The sequence below is a fragment of the Typha latifolia genome, chromosome 2, assembly GCF_019914945.1.
Source record: "Typha latifolia isolate L0001 chromosome 2, TyphaL0001v2, whole genome shotgun sequence".
NCBI lineage: Eukaryota > Viridiplantae > Streptophyta > Magnoliopsida > Poales > Typhaceae > Typha > Typha latifolia.
Genome location: NC_133087.1, coordinates 2,302,470 through 2,321,165, shown reverse-complemented (window position 1 = coordinate 2,321,165; position 18,696 = coordinate 2,302,470). Strand labels below are relative to the sequence as shown.

The window sequence follows — 18,696 nt, the reverse complement described above, 5'->3', positions numbered from 1 at the left end:
ACAATCGACTAGAGTTTATTACAAAACTGCATGCTGTTAGGAAGTGGGCGATAGAAAGCTACACATCACCATGCAGCTGATATTGGATTCCCAGTTAGATTCTTCATCACACATTTAGAGACACTTGTTCTTCTTAAACTAGTGGGTCAAAGGGATCAATCACCAATTAAAATTTGGAGTTGCTACCATAAATTCCTATAGCCGTCGATATGTCGAGACATGATACGTGTGCATGCATGGGATGGCACAGCAGAAGAGCCTGATTTTCACATTATTTCATTGAAATATTCATAACTTTTGAGCAGCCTTCATTGCAGTAAGACAATATGTATCCAGTCTTTATCTCATTCAATGATTTAGAGATTGACTAGAACTTAACAGTTCCTTCCATGTACAGTGAATCCATGGAAAGAAACCCTGTAGGATGCATTCAAGAAGCATCCTTTTCCATGGTACAGTCTTCATTTTGAAAAAGGACAAAAGAAAATGTAATAGTTGGCTTATTAAAAGAGCCCCAATTATAGAATCACATATCTTGCTAACTTGATTCTACAAATGGGTTATGGACAAGAAGCCTTTGCAGGATTGACCTCAAAAGTAAAACAAGATAATGACAAGATGTGTGATATTTGTAGGCCAAGATAATGACAAGAAGTGGACCTGCATCTCAATGAAAATGAAAACAATAGGAACCCAACAATAAAAGGCACCTCCAAGTTGGATATAGAGTAAATTTGGAGAGCTGCCTTTCTAACTTAGTTTACTAATTTGAACACTATAAAATCTCTCCTTCTCGTATCTTCTATTGTTGTCCTCCATCTTCTTCTTCTTCTTCTTCTTCTTCTTCTTCTTCTTCTTCTTCTTCTTCTTTTCTTTTCTGCAGCAAAATATCATAGACATGGAGGTAGCAAACTTGATCCTACTTCTACTTCTATTCCTCCTCTCACTCCCTTGTTCCCTCCTTTTGATCATTTTCACAGAAAATTTTACTTGCTTCATGGTACCAATCATTCAATTCTATGCAAGAGCTGAGTTCGCATGGCCTTCAGACTCCACATTTCTCGGTCATGATCGACGCATAATTACAGCCCATAGTTCTTTATTATGCATGTCACTGCCTGAATTCAATCAAAAACTCAGCATAATGCAATACAAACATGCGTCAGAGGGATGCATGGATCAAGTAGAGTGTGCCTTCTGCCTATGTGACATTGAGGAAGGTCAGGAGATAAGAGAACTAAGATGCAAACACCTCTTCCATAGGGCATGTTTAGATAAGTGGCTTGAGCACCGAGGAGTGACATGTCCTCTTTGTCGGGACTGCTTAATTCCCTGCGAGAAAAAGGCAGATCTCACTGTCAGCATGGATGAAGACGAGTTTGATGATCATGCGCTAACCTTGATATCTTATGTTCACAGTGGATGGTGGGGATGATAGCTAGCTCCCCTATTGGCTTTCAACACAAGAAGTTTTGATAATGCCTATGATTGATTTAGTCTGAATGACTTACTTGTTCTGTTGTTGTAGGAGTTAGAACAGAGAGGTGCATGCATGAGAACCATTTGTGAAATGATATGTGATCTCATCTGCTTCTTTTCTTTCAACTTTTCAATTAAGAACCAGAGGATTTAGCATTTACTGTAGATTTTTTACAGCTGATATATTTTGATTGGATTTGGTTCTTTTCACAAGGATGAAGAGGGTTCTAAAGCTCAATCTGACCAGACTAATACTAGGTGTCAATTTCAAATTGTCGATAGTTGTCTGTACTAATCAACTAACTTAATATTCTACAGCCTAGATGTGATTATATTGGCGGTTCGATGCACATGGAAGTATTTGATTAGTGATCTGCAGTGTTCTTCATAATATTCACCATTAGAAATGCATAAAAAGAACTAAAGGAAATCTAATATAATCCCACTTGTTTGCAGCTTGTTAAGATTTATCGTTAGAGATCCTTGTGTTCTAGAGAAAAGATTGTAAACCACGGGGATTTTGTTATTTTCTCTCAAAAGATGCATGGAGAGAAGTATTCTGTGCTGCAGCAAAACCACATGAATCTTTATAAGATAAAATTGTTTGCAACACAAGAACTGATTTAATTTTTTTTTTATCAGAAAGCAATTCCCAATCATCTTCTCAAATCTTTTAAACATTACTAGTTTGAAAGTCTTTAATTTTCTAAATTACCAAGTAATCAATATTAGGATCACAGTAACTCCTTTTGACATACAATAATTTAAAATCTAGTTAAAGTGGCTCTTTTGCTTCAGGGTAATGGAGACCAGAGTCTTAAAAACTCACATAGAACAGTAGTAGCTGCAACTTCTTCTAATCCTCTTCCATGTCAACTTCACTCTCGTCATCCATCATTTCCATGATAGCCTCATTCAACTGCAAATAGAATTCAATGCATATTAGCTCCAGATTGAGATATTTATATCATTAAATCACTGAAAGAAACTACAGCTTGAAGGTGTTTGTTAGTGTGTTATATGTGAAATACCTCCTCCTGATCATAAATCCTCAAAAGTAGCCTCTGGCACCAAAGCCAATTGCCTACTTGCTTCTGGTCCAACACTCCACTTCTTTAGCATTGGGCAATTGCATATTTGAATCGTTTTTAGACTAGCAGGGAGTTTCTCATCTGCCGCAAACTGGAGCATTGGGCAATCGTCGATCCTTAACTCCTCGAGGGATATTAAATTATGCAGGCCAACTTGTGGCGTCGTTGAAGAAGAGGAGGAAGAAGCAACGCAATCCAGAGACACAAGCTTTGGGCACTCCAGGATCGTTAGATTCTTGAGCACAGGCATGTTGTGCAACGGAAGGCTAGTTAGTCCTTCAGAGTACGTGACCACCAAGCCCTCTAGCAATGGGATATCCAAGATAGAGGACCATATTTCAACATTGAACGTGCCTTTTATCGATATGCTAGTGAGAGATCTGGGAGCTGGAATGACAATGAGTTCTTGGCAATCCTCTATGTCCAACTTCTTCAACGATGGAGAGATTTGTTTAGGCAAGCTCTTGAGTTTTGGACAGTCCATTACTATTAGCTCAGAGAGTTGAACAAATGCACCTCCCTCGACTAAGTCCCACTCCTCCAACTTGGGCATGCCAGCTAATTCTAACGTCTCCAATCCTGCAAACTGATTGTTGCTACCACAGAGCTCCGGTCCAATCCGTTGAACGCTTTCCATTCCAATGTGTAGGTTCTTAAGAGATGGAAGTTCGCCAAGCACAGGGAGGGCCTCGCACTTGTCGAGAAAGAGCTGCAATGTCGTAAGCTTGGAGAAGGATGGATCACCTAACCACTTAGGCAATCTAGTACCACCATAGTTTTGGAGGGTCAGTTCTACAAGGTTATGATGCGGTTCAAGGTGTTGCAGAACTAGGCTTTCGTCTTCAAAACAATTCCATGGCTTGGCGATGGCCTCCGTGTCGCTGGGATCGGCAAGCTTCAGATGACTGCACCTGTAGTCTGATTTGTGGACCTCCCAATCCAGTGTTAAACTATAAATATTCTTCTTGGTCTTCAGGTTCGCCTCTTCCGCGTCCCAACCACGAGCGACGTTCCTTAGCCCGTAGATGTAGAGATCTCCTCTGAGGTCTGCCATATTCTTCAGCTCACCAATGTTGCAATGTACACTGTCTCCCCCGACATTGAATGCTGGTAACTCCACCAGATTGGTTAGCCTCAAGAACCCAGAAGGCATACAAATGGGTGTCTCTGTTGGGATCTCTAAGTGTCTGAGATTGGTAAGATTACCTATGCCGCTTGGTAGCTCGCGAAGTTCACTGCAGTCATCTAGCTCTAATGTCTGCAGATAATAGAGTCTGCATATTGATACTGGAAGCTTTTGGATTTTAGTGTTTCTGAGGCTGAGGAGCCTTAGGAGCTTCAAGCTGCCAATTGATTCTGGCAGCTCCTCAACGTCAGTATGAGACAAATCCAGTGTTCTTAAGCATACCAAGTTCAGAAAATACTCATTGGGGATTGTAACACGCAGTGGATTGTCGTAAGCCAAGATACCAATTTCACAGAAGGGATGCATGAGTGTAGAGATGAGTTGCAGTGAGCGCAGAGGCTTCTGTTTATCTGCAGATTTGAACTGAATTGATACCTCTGAATCATAAGGAGCCAGCGAAAAATGGCGGGTTCCGATGGAGAGATTACTAAGGTCACAATCTTCGGCTACTATGCATTCTTCACCTGCAAAGTACCGTGCCAAATCATGGACAAGATCATGCATCACATATTTCTCCTTGGGGACATTGAAAAAGATCGGGTCTGTCGGCAGAAACTGGAAGAAAGACCGCAGTATTAGTTCGTCGAAGTAGTCACTGCCGACATCCTCTTGTTCCTTGCCATTGTTATCAGCCACCTGAAGGAATCCCTGCACCATCCATTTCCTTACTAAAGGATATTTCTTGAACACATATCCTTTGGGAAATACCGCGCAATAGACGAAGCACCGCTTCAAGTGCACCGGCAGGTGCTGATAGCTAATTTTCAGAGCCGGCAGGATTGCATTCTCTTCGTCTTCAAGATCCCATAGATCACTCTGCAAGAGATCAATCCATCCCTCTTCACTGCTCATATAACATAAGATTCCTCCCAATACCTTAGCCGCTAGAGGTAGCCCACTGCACTTGCCTGCAATCTTCTTGCCAATCTCGACAAGATCTGGATGCGCTTCCGGATCTCGCCCCTCGAATGCGCATCGTTTTAACAACAGCCAGCAATGTTGATCAGATAAGCATTTCAGCTCATAAATTGGCGCTATAGATTGCATGATTCTTGCAACTGGCTCATTTCTACTTGTCACGACAATTCTACTCCCTTCGTGGCCCGAGGAGAAAGCAAGCCTTAATCTCTCCCACAGGGTTTGATCCTCGTTCCACACGTCATCCAGCACAAGCAAGAATCTCTTCCCCTGCAAGAACTCGTTCACATGTTCTTGTAAGGCACTGACTTGGGTAAGATCACAAGAGCTCTTTGTGATGGATTCTATGATCTCCTTCATTAGCCTTGTGACATCAAAGTTCTCATGTACTCCTACCCACGTTCTTGGGTCGAAATGCTTAAGAACAATTGGATCATTGTAGACGAGTTGAGCTAGGGTGGTCTTTCCGACCCCCGGCATTCCGACGATCGGAACAATCGCGACACCGACACCGTTGTAGTCCTCAGATAGTAATACTTCGACTAAATTCTTCTTGTCCTCCTCTCTGCCATATACTTCCGAGGGCGTCACACTGGAGCTAATTGAAACCGGAAGGCGATTCTCCGGTTGCCGACGTGGTCCGACTCCTTCTCTCAATTGTAGAACAGCTCTATCCTTTGCTATCTCATCGAACCGCCCTTCGATCTCCTTGATCCTATGCATAATTCTACGTCGAAAAGAAGCTTCAACGAAAGGAGAAGGGGGGAGTTCTTGTACCTCGACTAGTTTCCTCTTACGATCGGTCTTCGGAGTAAAGTTCTCACATTTATATCGCAGCAGCTCGTAATCAATCTCGTCGAGAACGTCCTCCGCATCGCAGGCGACTCCCTTGAGCTCCCTGAGCCAATGTTTGACGGCTTCTTCTCGTATCTCTCTCTTCTCCGCGTCGTCGATCACCGTCTCGATCGTCTCGAATGTCCGTTTGAGCTTCTTCAGATGTTCTTCAACTTCGTCCGGATCAGAAGAGGACGATCCAGTGAGTGATCGCCGGAGGGAGGCCGATAACCTGTCGGTCATCCGAATTATGGAAGACAGAATTCCAGTGGCCATTGCTTCAAAGTGCTCGTGAGGAAGAAGGTGAGATTGGATCGCTCCGCGTTGTGGTCGGGCAGCAGAGAGAATGGCAGATCAAAGGTCTTAAGAGCCAGAAAGTAAAGTTGACCTTTTGCGAGTGGAATAGATTCTTGTAGTGACAATTAATGTATACAAAACTTAATTTGGATTTTATTTAGAATAGTTTGTGAGAGCTGATCATAGAATCCTTGAATGTTCATGGATAACATATTTTAAGAGATGATGGAACAAATTAAAAATGACTTCTGAACGACTTGGTGATTTTTCAAGCAAGCAATATGAACGCCATCTTTGTGTTTAAACGATTTCTTAGGATGCTTGAGACGGTGATGGCTATTTCAAATCCATGTTTAACTTGATCTTTCAGCCACACATATATAAGTCAGTAAAATTCTTAGATTGAGGGTCATCACCGTTAGAAGATATTTAAAGCCCTAGAAAAGACTTAGAGGTTGTTTCTTTGTGATCTGAGAAGATTAAAGAGTTGAGTTTTATCAGAGATCTCTGATTACTACTGTATTCTTATTCAGAGCTAGTTACTGTCTCGAGGGGGCACTTAAACAGATTATTTAATATTGAGAGGCACTGAGATCGGCGTGATCAATCAACCACGATAAGCAATTCAATGTAGGTTCCAATGAGCAAATACTTTTCAAATCTTGCTATGAGATTCATTTTAGTGGTTAATTTGCCTGTGGGTTCTATGGGTTTTCCACATGAACACCCTCTCTATTTATCATTTTGGCTTTCTTTTACTTTTTTAGTAATTTGCATATTATTGAGCATTTGCGGAAGCCATTCATCTCCTAGATTAGAGGTACATGTAGATTTTCACTATTAAAAAAAATTACTATGCCGTGAGGATGAAGAGCAATGTTAGAATATAAATTATAAAATTTACTGTTCGTCTATCACCTTAAATTTTTGTACTAGTTGATGACTTATTTTTTACACTAAATGATAGTTCAAGTACGTTGAAATTTGAAAGCTTAAAGAGAAACCTACAAAAGCATATGCTAAGAAAAAGATCTGACACTACCTGATAGAGAAATTAGTGGCTAGTGAGTGTATAACAAGCAGTAATAAAATCTCAATCTTTACACTAGTACGCTACCAACATGGAACCTAGCAATGCAAATGGAAACCCGAATTCGGAATAGAGGAGGAAGGCTACCTTTCTAACTTAGTTTACTAATTTTGAAAAATATTAAGTTTCAAATTAGTAGAGTTTTTACAGAGGATATGTGTTGATCAGGAATTGGTACTTTTCACAAGGATGAAGAGGGTTCTAAAGTTCAATCTGACCAAGTTAATTGTAGGAGTCAATTTCACATTGTCGATAGTTGTCTAAACTAATGGACTAACTTAATATTCTACAGCCTCGATGCGACACATCGAAGTATTTGATGAGTGCTCTGCAGTGTTCTTCATAATTTTCGTCATTAGAAATGCATTAAGAAAAACTAGAAGAGATGTAAAGGGATTTTATAATTTTCTCTTAGAAGATGCATGGAGAGAAGTATTTTGTAGTGCAGCAGAATCGCATGAATCTTTATAAGATACAAATATTTGCATCCCACAAGGACTGATTTAATATTTGTATCAGAAAGCAATTCCAAATCTTCTCCTCGAATCTTTTAAACATTAGTAGTTTGAAAGCCTTCATTTTTTTTTAATTACAAAGTATTCAATATTAGGATCACAGTAACTCCTTTCGATGCATAAGAATTAAAATCTAATTAAAGTGGCTCTTTTGCTTCAGGGTAATGGAGACCAGAGTCTTACATCTTTCACATAGAACACTAGTAGCTGCAACTTCTTCTAATCCTCTTCCATGTCAGCTTCTTCACTCTCGTCATCCATCATTTCCATGATAGCCTTATTCAACTGCAAAGAGAATTCGATGCAGATTAGCTCCAGATTGAGATATTTATATCATTAAATCACTGAAAGAAACTAGAGCTTGAAGGTGTTTACCTCCTCCTGATCATAATCCTCAATAATAACGTTTGGCACCGAAGCCAATTGCCTACTTGCTTCTGGTCCATCACACCATTTCATTAGCATTGGGCAACAGGATATGTCAATCTCTTTGAGACTAGCAGGGAGTTGCTCATCTCCCGGGAACCTGAGCATTGGGCATTCCTCAAATTTTAATACCTCGAGAGAGATCAAATTATGCAGACCAACTTGTGGCGGCGTCGAAGAAGAGGAGGAAGAAGCAATGCAATCTATAGACACAAGCTCTGAGCACCCTTTGATCACTATAGTCTTGAGCACAGGCATGTTGTGCAATGGAAGGCTAGTTAGTCCTTCACAATAGACGACCTCCAAGGACTCTAGCAATGGGAGATCCAAGAGACAGGACCATATCTCATCCTTGCATGCGCCGCCTATTGACAGGCTAATGAGTGACCGAGGGGCCGGAATGGCGGTGAGCTCTTGGCAATCACCTACATCCAACTTCTTCAATGACGGAGCCATTTGCTTTGGCAAGCTCTTGAGTTTTGGACAGCCCGTTACTCTTAGCTCAGAGAGTTGAACAAATGCACCTTCCTCAACACCATCCCACTCCTCCAACTTGGGCATGTAAATTATTTCCAACTTCTCCAATGCTGCAAACTTTTTGTTGCTACCATAGAACTCCGGTCCGATCCGTCGAACGCTTTGCATTCCATTTATGTGTAGGTTCTTAAGAGATGGTAGTTCGCCAAGTGCAGGGAGGGCCTCACACTTGTCGCAGAGAAAGAACCGCACTGTTGTAAGATTGGAGAAGGATGGATCACCTAACCACTTCGGCAATCTAGCACCACCGTAGTTACGGAGGTCCAGTACCACAAGGTTATGGTGAGGTTCAAGGTTTTCGAGAACTAGGCTGTCGTCTTCGAAAGAATTCCATGGCGCGGTGATGGCCTTCGCGTTGCTGAGATTGGCAGGCTTCAGATGACTGCATTTGTAGTCTGATTGGTGGACATACCAATCCAGTGCTAACCTCTGAACATTCTTCTTGGTCTTCAGGTTCGCCTCTTCTGCGTCCCAACCACGAGCAACGTTCCTTAGCCCAGAGATATGGAGATCTCCTCTGAGGTCTGCCATATCCTTCAGCTCTCCAATGTTGCAATGTACACTGTCTCCCCCTACGTTGAATGCTGATAACTCCAGGAGATTGGTTAGCCTCAAGAACCCAGAAGGCATACAAATAGGCGTGTGCTCCATTGTTGGCAGCTGTAAGTGTCTGAGATTGGTAAGATTACCTATACCGCTTGGTAGCTCACGAAGATTACTGCAGTAATCTAGCTCTAATGTCTGTAGATAATATAGTCTGCATATAGATTCAGGAAGCTTTTGAATTTTAGTGTTTCTGAGACTGAGGTGCCTTAGGTGCTTCAAGCTGCCAATTGAATCGGGTAGCTCTTCTATGTCAGTGTAAGATAAATCCAGTGTTCTTAAGCATATCAAGTTCAGAAAATACTCATTGGGGATTTTAACATGCAGTAGATTATCATCCAACATGCCAACTCCACCCCAGTGGTTCGCAAGTATATAGATGAGTTGCAGCGAGCGCAGAGGCTTTTGTTTATCTACAGATTTGAACTGAAATAATACCTTTGAACCATATGGAATCAACGATAAATGGCGGGTTTTGATAGAGAGATTGCTAAGGTCACAATCTTCTGCTACTATGCATTCTTCGCCTGCAAAGTAGCGTGCCAAATCATGAACAAGATCATGCATCACAAATTTCTCCTCCTCGCCAACGTCTAACAGTGAGTACTGGAAGAAAGACCTTAACATTAGTTCATCGAAGTAGTCACTGCCAACATCCTCTTGTTCTTTGCCATTGTTATTAGCCGCCTGAAGGAATCCCTGCACCATCCATTTCCTTACCAGAGTATCTTTCTTGAATACATAGCCTTTCGGAAACACCGCACAGTAGACGAAACATCGCTTCAAGTGCACCGGCAGGTGCTGGTAGCTAATTTTCAGAGCGGGCAGGATTGCATTCTCTTCGTCTTCAAGATCCCATAGATCACTCTGCAAGAGATCAATCCATCTCTCTTCACTGGTCTCATAACATAAGATTCCTCCCAGTACCTTCGCAGCTAGAGGCAGGCCTCTGCACTTGTCTGCAATCATCTTGCCGATCTCAATAAGACCTGGATGCGCTTCCAGATCTCGGCCCTCGAATGCGCATCTTTTTAACAACAACCAACAATCTTGATCTGATAAGCATTTCAGCTCAATTGGTGCTACTGACTGCATGATTCTAGCAACTGGCTCATTTCTACTTGTCACAACAATTCTACTCCCTTCATGGCCTGAGGAGAAAGCAAGGCTTAATCTCTCCCACAGGGTTTGGTCCTCATTCCACACATCATCCAACACAAGCAAGAATTTCTTCCCCTGCAACAGCTTCTTCAAATGTTCTTGCAAGGCACTAACTTGGATAATCTCACAAGAGCTCTTTGTGATGGATTCTATGATCTCCTTCATTAGCCTTGTGACATCAAAGTTCTCATGTACTCCTACCCACGTTCTTGTGTCGAAATTCTTAAGAACGATTGGATCATTGTAGACGAGTTGAGCTAGGGTGGTCTTTCCGACCCCCGGCATTCCGACGATCGGAACAATCGCGACACCGACACCATTGTAGTCCTCAGATAGTAATACTTCGACTAAATTCTTCTTGTCCTCCTCTCTGCCATATACTTCCGAGGGCGTCACACTGGAGCTAATTGAAACCGGAAGGCGATTCTCCGGTTGCCGACGTGGTCCGTCTCCTTCTCTCAATTGTAGAACAGCTCTATCCTTTGCTATCTCATCGAACCGCCCTTCGATCTCCTTGATCCTATGCATAATTCTACGTCGAAAAGAAGCTTCAACGAAAGGAGAAGGGGGGAGTTCTTGTACCTCGACTAGTTTCCTCTTACGATCGGTCTTCGGAGTAAAGTTCTCACATTTATATCGCAGCAGCTCGTAATCAATCTCGTCGAGAACGTCCTCCGCATCCCAGGCGACTCCCTTGAGCTCCCTGAGCCAGTGTTTGACGGCTTCTTCTCGTATCTCTCTCTTCTCTGCGTCGTCGATCACCGTCTCGATCGTGTCGAATGTCTGTTTGAGCTTCTTCAGATGATCCTCAACTTCGTCCGGATCAGAAGAGGACGATCCACTGAGCGCTCGCCGGAGGGAGGCCGATAACCTGTCGGTCATCCGAATTATGGAAGACACAATTTCAGTGGCCATTGCTTCGAGTGCTTGTGAGGAAGAAGGTGAGGTTGGATTGCTCTGTGTTGCTGTTGAGTAGAGAGAATGGTAGATCAAAGTCCCAAGAGCCAGACAACTAGAGTTGACCTCCGGGAGTGGAAACACGAGGCATGCCCAAAATCTAGGCAGCCATCATGCTTTGAATGGCCCGCCTTATTCTGTGTGAAAGCGTTGACTTTTGACTACTGCAAAGATTAACCAAAACGATGCAAAATGAGCAGCTACCATATCCATCAAGATGAAAGAGATCAAAAGTCTCATAGACTGATTGCTATATTCTTTACATTGTTAAAGAGAAGAAGAACAAAGAAGAAAAAAAACACTGTTGAAGCAACAGATTGCCCCAATCATGGTGAATATTAATGAACAGTGTTCTAGGATTGAGAAGAGCCACTAAAGTCCATAGTGACAGCCACTTCCATGAAAGTTGATGTGAATAAGTAATTATTCTCAATAAAATTCCAAATGAGTGGTTGATTCCTTTAGAATCAAATACCAAGTAGAAGCAGCAGGAATCACAGCAAAATGTAGAGATCCATAAACACCTCAAATTGTTGAGTTTTAACAGCAGATCAGCAAAGGTTGCAACACAGAACTCTTACATAATAGACATCAAATCGTACAGTATAAATATGAACATCATCAAATAGGGGCAGAACTTGTTCTGCGAAGTTGATGCTTTGGTTCGGGTTGGGTTACATAGTGTATTATTGGTTCCAATTCCTGCAGCCAAGTAAAGCTTTGGTCAGATTCTACAAACTAAAATAGATTGATTTAAAAGGGACTAATCCAATATTTATAAAATTAAGCCAAAAATTTAGGGAAAGCAATCAATACGTTCATCATTCGTTAAAAGACAGGTTTTACTTAGTTCTAGCATATATTATTGCAAAAATAGCAGTTTTGTTGAACATGCAACTAATTGTTTTCGATATGCCAGCATCTGCAAGGTGGAAAGAAAGAAGACCAACCTTGATTAGATAACAAGGAATAAACTTTTACATACTATCTTTATCATCACTCTTCTTATTGTGAGCATACAAATCTGTAACCACTCTGTCAAATCTGCCCAAGAGTCTCAGGTTCGACTTCTTTAGTTGAAAAGTTATTCTCTGTTCACCTCAAATAAGAACATGATTAATAACATATATCTCCTAAAATATTTTGACAATATCACGCAATCGGTAATCATCAACTGAAGTTCTTCGATATCAAAACAAAAGGTCCCTTCACATGCCTATAGTGATTTGTATGATCTCAACCATAGTTACCATGAAACATTTTAATAATCATGGCTCTTCAATCACTCGCTTTCTTCCCCAAATTGATAAGGATTCATACTACCACCTACTGGATCAAGTAGAAAGGAGATACGAAATAAGATTAGAATTACAGACTAGAAAATTCAATGAAGATAATTCTCAACACCTAGTACTCTTCAAATCTGCCCTTTTACTTTTCAAGAGATTTTCTTTTTTCTGAGACAACACTCTTCAAGAGTTATTTAAGTTTTTTTTTTTTTTTGGCCACGTATCACAAGTCATGCAGATCTCTTGAAATATCATTCACACCTAGAGTAGTTTATAGTTTACCTATGTTTACATCTATAATATTCATCTAAGATAGCAGCAACACATCAAGCGGGTTTCATGTTTGTCAACCAATGACAGATAAATTAGAGATACTAAGAGATGAGGTCCTCCATAAACACTAGAACTTTTGTTAGATAATGATAGCTACAGCTAGAATTAGATCAACAGAAAGAAGGAACAAAGAAATCAGCTAGTAAATAAAAAGACATGGGCCTTGAAAAAGGACAACTGTTTCATGAATTACTAGTGACAACGTTTCTCTTATTCTGCTCATCGCTCTCCTTTGCAAACCAGATCTTAAATCAATCAAATCTGAAACTCAAATAACGCATTCATGAAACGACTATCTTTTTGTTGTCTTGCCGTTCTCCATTTTCCACTACTATATTCAAGTATGTATTGATCTTCTAATTGAGATTCTTTGAACATATAGTATCAGCCTCATTTCCTTTCTCACCTGTTTTCTCTTCTATATCAAATTAGAGACAGATCCAACCTGCCAACCAATTAATATAGTCCACAGAAGTAGCACATTAAAAAGTTAAAAACCCCCCTTTACTCTGAACCTTCCTAGTGAGAATCATTAAGTCCTAAAATTGCATCACTTTTTCAAAATTTATTTTGATATACAGGATCGGGACCCTCCAATTCCATTTGTAACAAGCTCACATCCTTTTTAAACCAAGTTCATATAGATATAGACTGGTCAGTCATTATTGATCATGGAGTTCAGTAAGGACGAATTTCAAAAATATTGGCCTAAACTCAAGCAACTTGCAATAATCAAAGGTAAATTAGTGTTTCTGGTATTATAATTTTCATTGTTTTAAATCAGTTAAGTCCTTTTTATGAACATGTTTGGCTCAAGTAAGTTGGAGAGTCTTATGATTCAGAACTAATAAAACTGTTATTCAAATTTTCTTGATACTTTTTGGCCAATCATCTCTTCCAAACTGAGAAAAAGAAAACATCACCAAGCCGAGAAACTTGATCCGAGGAGAAGAATAACATACCTTCTGCTTTTTAAGCATTTCATTTTCCTCTTCCAGACGAGAGATCTTGTTCTCCAGCTCATTTGTGTAAGCCTATTCAGCAAAAAGGAGTAGCATAACTTTCATGTATCTGATAAATCAAATAGTATGCCAAAGAAGTTACAAACATCAAAGAACACAAAACACATATACTCTGACCTGCTTTCTAGCTCGTGAACGTGCCGCTGATTCCCTGTTCTTAATCATCCTCTTCTGCCTCCTCTCGACGGTCTTCTCCGTCACGTCCTCCATGGTTCCCCTCTTCCGACCAGGAGTCTGTGGGTCAGATATTGCTTCAACCAACGTAGGCGAATTTGTCCCCTGGTCCTCGGGATACACAGCATCCAATATAGGACCAGGGGCAACCCCTAATGGCTGTGACATTGGTACACCCACAAAAGTTCCCATAATCGTCTGTTGAGCTTGTTGCTGCAGCTGAAGATTATGATGTTGGTACTGCTGCAACCAATGTTCCCTTGGATAGAGACCAGCATTGCCTATGTTAGGATTGCTCCTCTTATCAGATCCATCAACAGCCACTCCAGCCCTCCCCAGGAAATCCTCCAGTGTCATTTCGCCCAGCATCTTATGCCTCTCATGTCTCCTCTGCCCCTGTTGGATGTCCCTCCACACCTCGTCCACCGTCTTCTTGCTCAGGGCCGGCGACATGGTTATGCTCCCCTGGCGATGCATGCAGACCCCAGAAGCAATACTGGAGTTAGCACCGGCAACGAGGTTGTCCAGCTCAGCCGGTAGCACATTCCTGAGGAGCTCATCAAGATTCATGCTATGCAGGGGTTCACCCAAGTGATTCTGGACCTCATTAAGGGTGAGGCTATAAATGGAGCCTTGCCTTGACAAGCTCTGGAGCTGGGATTGCCTGCCGCCGCCGCCGCTCTCTGAGGCCATTGCCTGAACCCCCATCCACTAGCTATCTTCACTCTTATGACCCGAGGATCAAAACCCACATGCAAGATTCATGGTATCCCAGAAATGGCTCCTTCTTATCTAACAATGACCAAACTAACCAAAAAACCCCCCTTCTAAAACTCTACAACAATCTGGAAATCAAAAGAACATAACCAAGTAAGAACTCCACCCTCTCCAACAACAACTAGTGTAAAGGTGGCAAGGGTAATTACCCTTCCAATGCCCAACCAATCCAACTAGTGTAAAAACAAAGAATAACTTCCCAAAACTATGCTATTTATCTTCCACGGTTCACATTACTGGGATTCATTAACTCATAGATAAAATACTTGGCAGTGAGACAGTGTGCTGGGGGTGGAGCCAGAGATCAGAGAGCCATTTTAAGCAGCCCAAGATCTCGGCCATGGAGCATTTATGCGGGGTGATAGGACTAACTCCTCCACTTGGGCCTACCAAATGGTCACAACTTGGCTTCGATTTCCCCGACAGAATATCCTGAGATGCACACACTTGGGTTAGGAATATAAAAAAGCCAGTTGCTTGATGTATTTTTTTTAAAGGTAAATTATTTCATTTCTAGGAGTTCTTTTTTTTAAATATATACACTTCAAAAATCTCATATATATTTGCGTGTCCCATCTCAATTTAATATTCATATGTATACTCTTGAGGAACAAAACTATATTCCAGTTTTCATAATTTTATTCTTAGTTAAAAATACTTTTATCTTTTTTATTAAATTATAAAGATTTGATTTAAAAAGCAATAATGTTTCAAGAGGTATACATATAAATATCAATTTTAGAGTGGTATACATGCAAAAAAAAAAATCCATCACTTTAGTTCGTTCATGCATATTTGAAACTGGTGATTAACTCTTAAGAGCTAGACTAATGGTAATAATTAACCAACAATTAACAAAAATGGAAATTTTAATTGCCCCTATTGAGAATATATATATATATATATGATAGGGTTAATTTGATGTTTGTATTCATTAATTTTAGATAAAAATTAGGTTAAGTGCTTAAGTTTAAGTATAAATATGTAAATTAAAATCAAGCCATATCACTAAAGTAAGAACATAATTTGCCCCCTTTTATGTTTAGTTCGATTATTAAATAGAAGAACTTGGGGGGCTTCTTTGCATAATTACACCAATATTTTTATCCTTGCTGCAAGATGGCCTCAGGAGAAACCTCTGTTTCTCCTTCTTATATAGGGAATTATCTAAATTTTTTTTTTGACAGAAAAAAACCTTTCAAGTGGGTTTAGCAAAGATGAGAATATTAGAGAGATTTATAGACTAATGGAAATTTATCTTTTACAAATATGTTGTTGATCTATAAAAATATGAAGGAGATTTTTTTTTCAATATATTTAAATGTAAAAAGATGATATGCAGAAAAAAAGCAAAATTATGAGGTATAGTTAATTATATGTGCATATGCAAAAACTAACTTGATTAATGCTAAAAATCTCAACTTGGCCTCTGTTCTTTAAATAAAAAAGAAGAAGAATAAGAAGGAAAAAAAGAAAATCTAACTTGGCCTTTGTCCCTCATCTTCTTTTTCAATATGATTCAAGTGCAAATTAAAGGTTGTAAAATATGGATATGAGTCATTTACTAATAGATTTGACCTTAAGATTAAGGAATGCAGTCAGATTAACTTCAAGCATAGAGTATGGAGGATTTACTTCAAGGCTCAAGCATCCAATGATGATGATACCCTTGGCATGCATGTGATTCATCATAATTTGCATTAAAATTAAAAGCCCCATGCAAAGAAGTTCATGCTAACTATGTTGTTACCAATCTTTAGAAATCTCAAGCACCTTTTGAAGTCCTGAGTAGGCAAAGCACTCTGAGACTTAAATTATATGCACATCTGGGAGAATGAGAGAGTAATGAATGCTTCTCCTATGATTTTTTTTAAAGATATTCTATATATAACAAAGTAGGGAGATTTTTATGGCCTTAGAAGCACCTGACATACCCCTATTGGTGATTCCAATATTGGAGGAGTCTAAAGAAACTAGGAGCCACAATCTTCCAGCTTTTGATTGAGATTGTATATTTAATTCAATATGATTGAGATGTATGTTTCTTAAGTGCATGCCACAAATGAGCTACTCAACCTTTGCCTTAAAAGAATCATACTGGTAGTCCCCAGTTACTTAAAAATACTCATCCCTTGATCAGTATCACAAGCCTTAGATCTTCCTATTCACTTAATAGATTGTGGAGAACCACCTCAGATGGAAGAAACAAAGTACACAAGCATATTACTTTTTGCCTTGCAAGTTGAAGTACTCCTCATCAAACCACTGCTCATACACTAGTTATGTCTGTTCTAATCCTCATTGTTCATTGCTTGGAATATGTTCTGCTATATAGTTTTATGCTTTCAGATATATATGATTAGGTATATTATATAACCAGTAAACCTTTTTTTTTACTGGAAAGATATTCATATTGCTGCAATTTGCTTGCCGTTACATGAGTTCACATGTTCAGATAAATCACTGATAAATTGGAAGAATTTTTACAGACCAAATAAGATTTGTTATATGTTGTTATAGTTTTCATTACAAAGCAAGTAAATAGTATCGGTCAGTTGATCAATGTGCCATTGAGATAATGGGCTGAAAAATAACGGAAATTAATGCCCATAACTTTGAGAAAAGAATCAGCCATGTTACTTAACCAGGGAATTTTTTTGCAGCTTTGATCATTAAATAAGTCGCTCCAGGTGAGATTATCGCAAACTTGTCTTAAAACTAGCTTCATTATATTCTCTTATCCTTCAGTGGGAGATGCTCAGATTGAAAAAAGAAAAAAGAAAAGCATGAGAAAAGACAAGCAGGATCTGTGATCATGTGTGTGCACTATCAAGAATAAAGATCACTATCTTTTCCCAGCTTTTGTAAGCCCCTCTTTTTTATGTAGTGTAAGCTCTCCTTCTACTGAAGGGTTAATTAACTCAATCTCATGAGTCAGAAGATGTAACAAAGCACTGTCAGATGTGTTCTAAACCAATGAGAACTTCCCTAAGCTTGGCTGTCAGAAAAGAAGAACAAATTAAATACTTGTTATCTATTTTAATGAAGCCAGAACATGGGTGCAACTCCCGCTTCATTGATTCTTTGCTTTTATCTCCTCCCTCTGATCTCAAGTTGCTTAAATGACTCTCTTTCCTATAAGAGCAGTGCCAATGAAGGGAGTTAATGGGTACTAAAGGTCAAGGTCAAGATTCAAGTTCCGATGAATGTACGGTTTCAATCTAACTTGCTGAATTTCTTTTTTTTTTTTTTAAAAATCGCCTCAGTAAATTACTTAGAGAAAAGAGAGCATCAAGTAATAAACAAAGTTCAGATTCTAAGTAATAGAGGAGAAGTGAATAAATTAGGAGATGGGTATAGTAATACATATGATATCAGTATAACTGATTAACTAATGCAGTGATGTGTGAGCTATACTAATCTTTACCCACTTCCAATGAAGCCTGTCCTCTCATTACAAAACACTCTTGAGAGCTACAAAGCAATTCCAAATATATCTAATATGAATTCCAATATCCAATGACATTGAGGTAGAAAATTAATGAGATTGAAATAGTTCCTGAAAACAATTGAATCCTTTTGTTGCTTACAAGGTGAAGTCAGAGTAGCCTATTATGGAAAGGACTAGGTAGCAAAAAGATGAAGACAAAGAGCTTTATTCGCCTACATGTGCATCAATGGAAGCAAAGAATAAATTCATGAACATGACAACCGATCAGGGTTGCGTAAACCATAAGTTAACAGCCATAGCTTGCTCAAAGTAAACAACGAGAGGTACTACTTGCTGCAAATTTCTAGTCTCTTCACATACTTTGTGGCTCTTCGGAGTTTCAAGGCATGAGGAAAAATGAAAACAAACTCCATATTGGGTGAGCTCGTGTGTTAGCCCTATTGAGTCTATATAGTTAGGAGCAATAAGGACTACTCTATGTCATTTATCATTTGCAAAAACAAAAAAAAAACTACTACTACTCACCGCTAAACTTTGTAATGGAATGCTTAACATG

General features: G+C 39.7%; 3 protein-coding genes across 4 annotated transcripts; all 3 read right to left on the bottom strand.

Moving 5' to 3' along the window:
• Positions 1-492: 492 nt before the first annotated feature.
• Positions 493-6,020, bottom strand: LOC140782611 (putative disease resistance RPP13-like protein 1). 2 transcript variants are annotated; one of them, XM_073129272.1, is made up of 4 exons: positions 2,511-6,020; positions 2,309-2,398; positions 1,253-1,332; positions 493-1,118 (listed from the first exon to the last, which is right to left on the bottom strand). In XM_073129272.1, exon 1 carries the CDS (start codon positions 5,782-5,784, stop codon positions 2,521-2,523), a length of 3,264 nt encoding a protein of 1,087 aa, XP_072985373.1. In that variant the 5' UTR covers positions 5,785-6,020; the 3' UTR covers positions 493-1,118; positions 1,253-1,332; positions 2,309-2,398; positions 2,511-2,520. The 2 variants fall into 2 exon arrangements, with proteins under 2 accessions (XP_072985373.1, XP_072985372.1); XM_073129271.1 differs by having other exon boundaries at positions 493-1,332.
• A 1,362-nt stretch (positions 6,021-7,382) lies between these two features.
• LOC140780882 (putative disease resistance protein RGA3) lies at positions 7,383-11,400 on the bottom strand. The gene is made up of 2 exons (XM_073126585.1): positions 7,786-11,400; positions 7,383-7,695 (listed from the first exon to the last, which is right to left on the bottom strand). The coding sequence occupies exons 1-2, from the start codon at positions 11,050-11,052 to the stop codon at positions 7,630-7,632; spliced, it is 3,333 nt and encodes a 1,110-aa protein (XP_072982686.1). The 5' UTR covers positions 11,053-11,400; the 3' UTR covers positions 7,383-7,629.
• A 1-nt stretch (position 11,401) lies between these two features.
• Positions 11,402-14,978, bottom strand: LOC140780884 (ABSCISIC ACID-INSENSITIVE 5-like protein 2). The gene is made up of 3 exons (XM_073126586.1): positions 13,856-14,978; positions 13,679-13,750; positions 11,402-11,796 (listed from the first exon to the last, which is right to left on the bottom strand). Exons 1-3 carry the CDS (start codon positions 14,618-14,620, stop codon positions 11,716-11,718), a joined length of 918 nt encoding a protein of 305 aa, XP_072982687.1. The 5' UTR covers positions 14,621-14,978; the 3' UTR covers positions 11,402-11,715.
• Between the last annotated feature and the right edge of the window lie 3,718 nt (positions 14,979-18,696).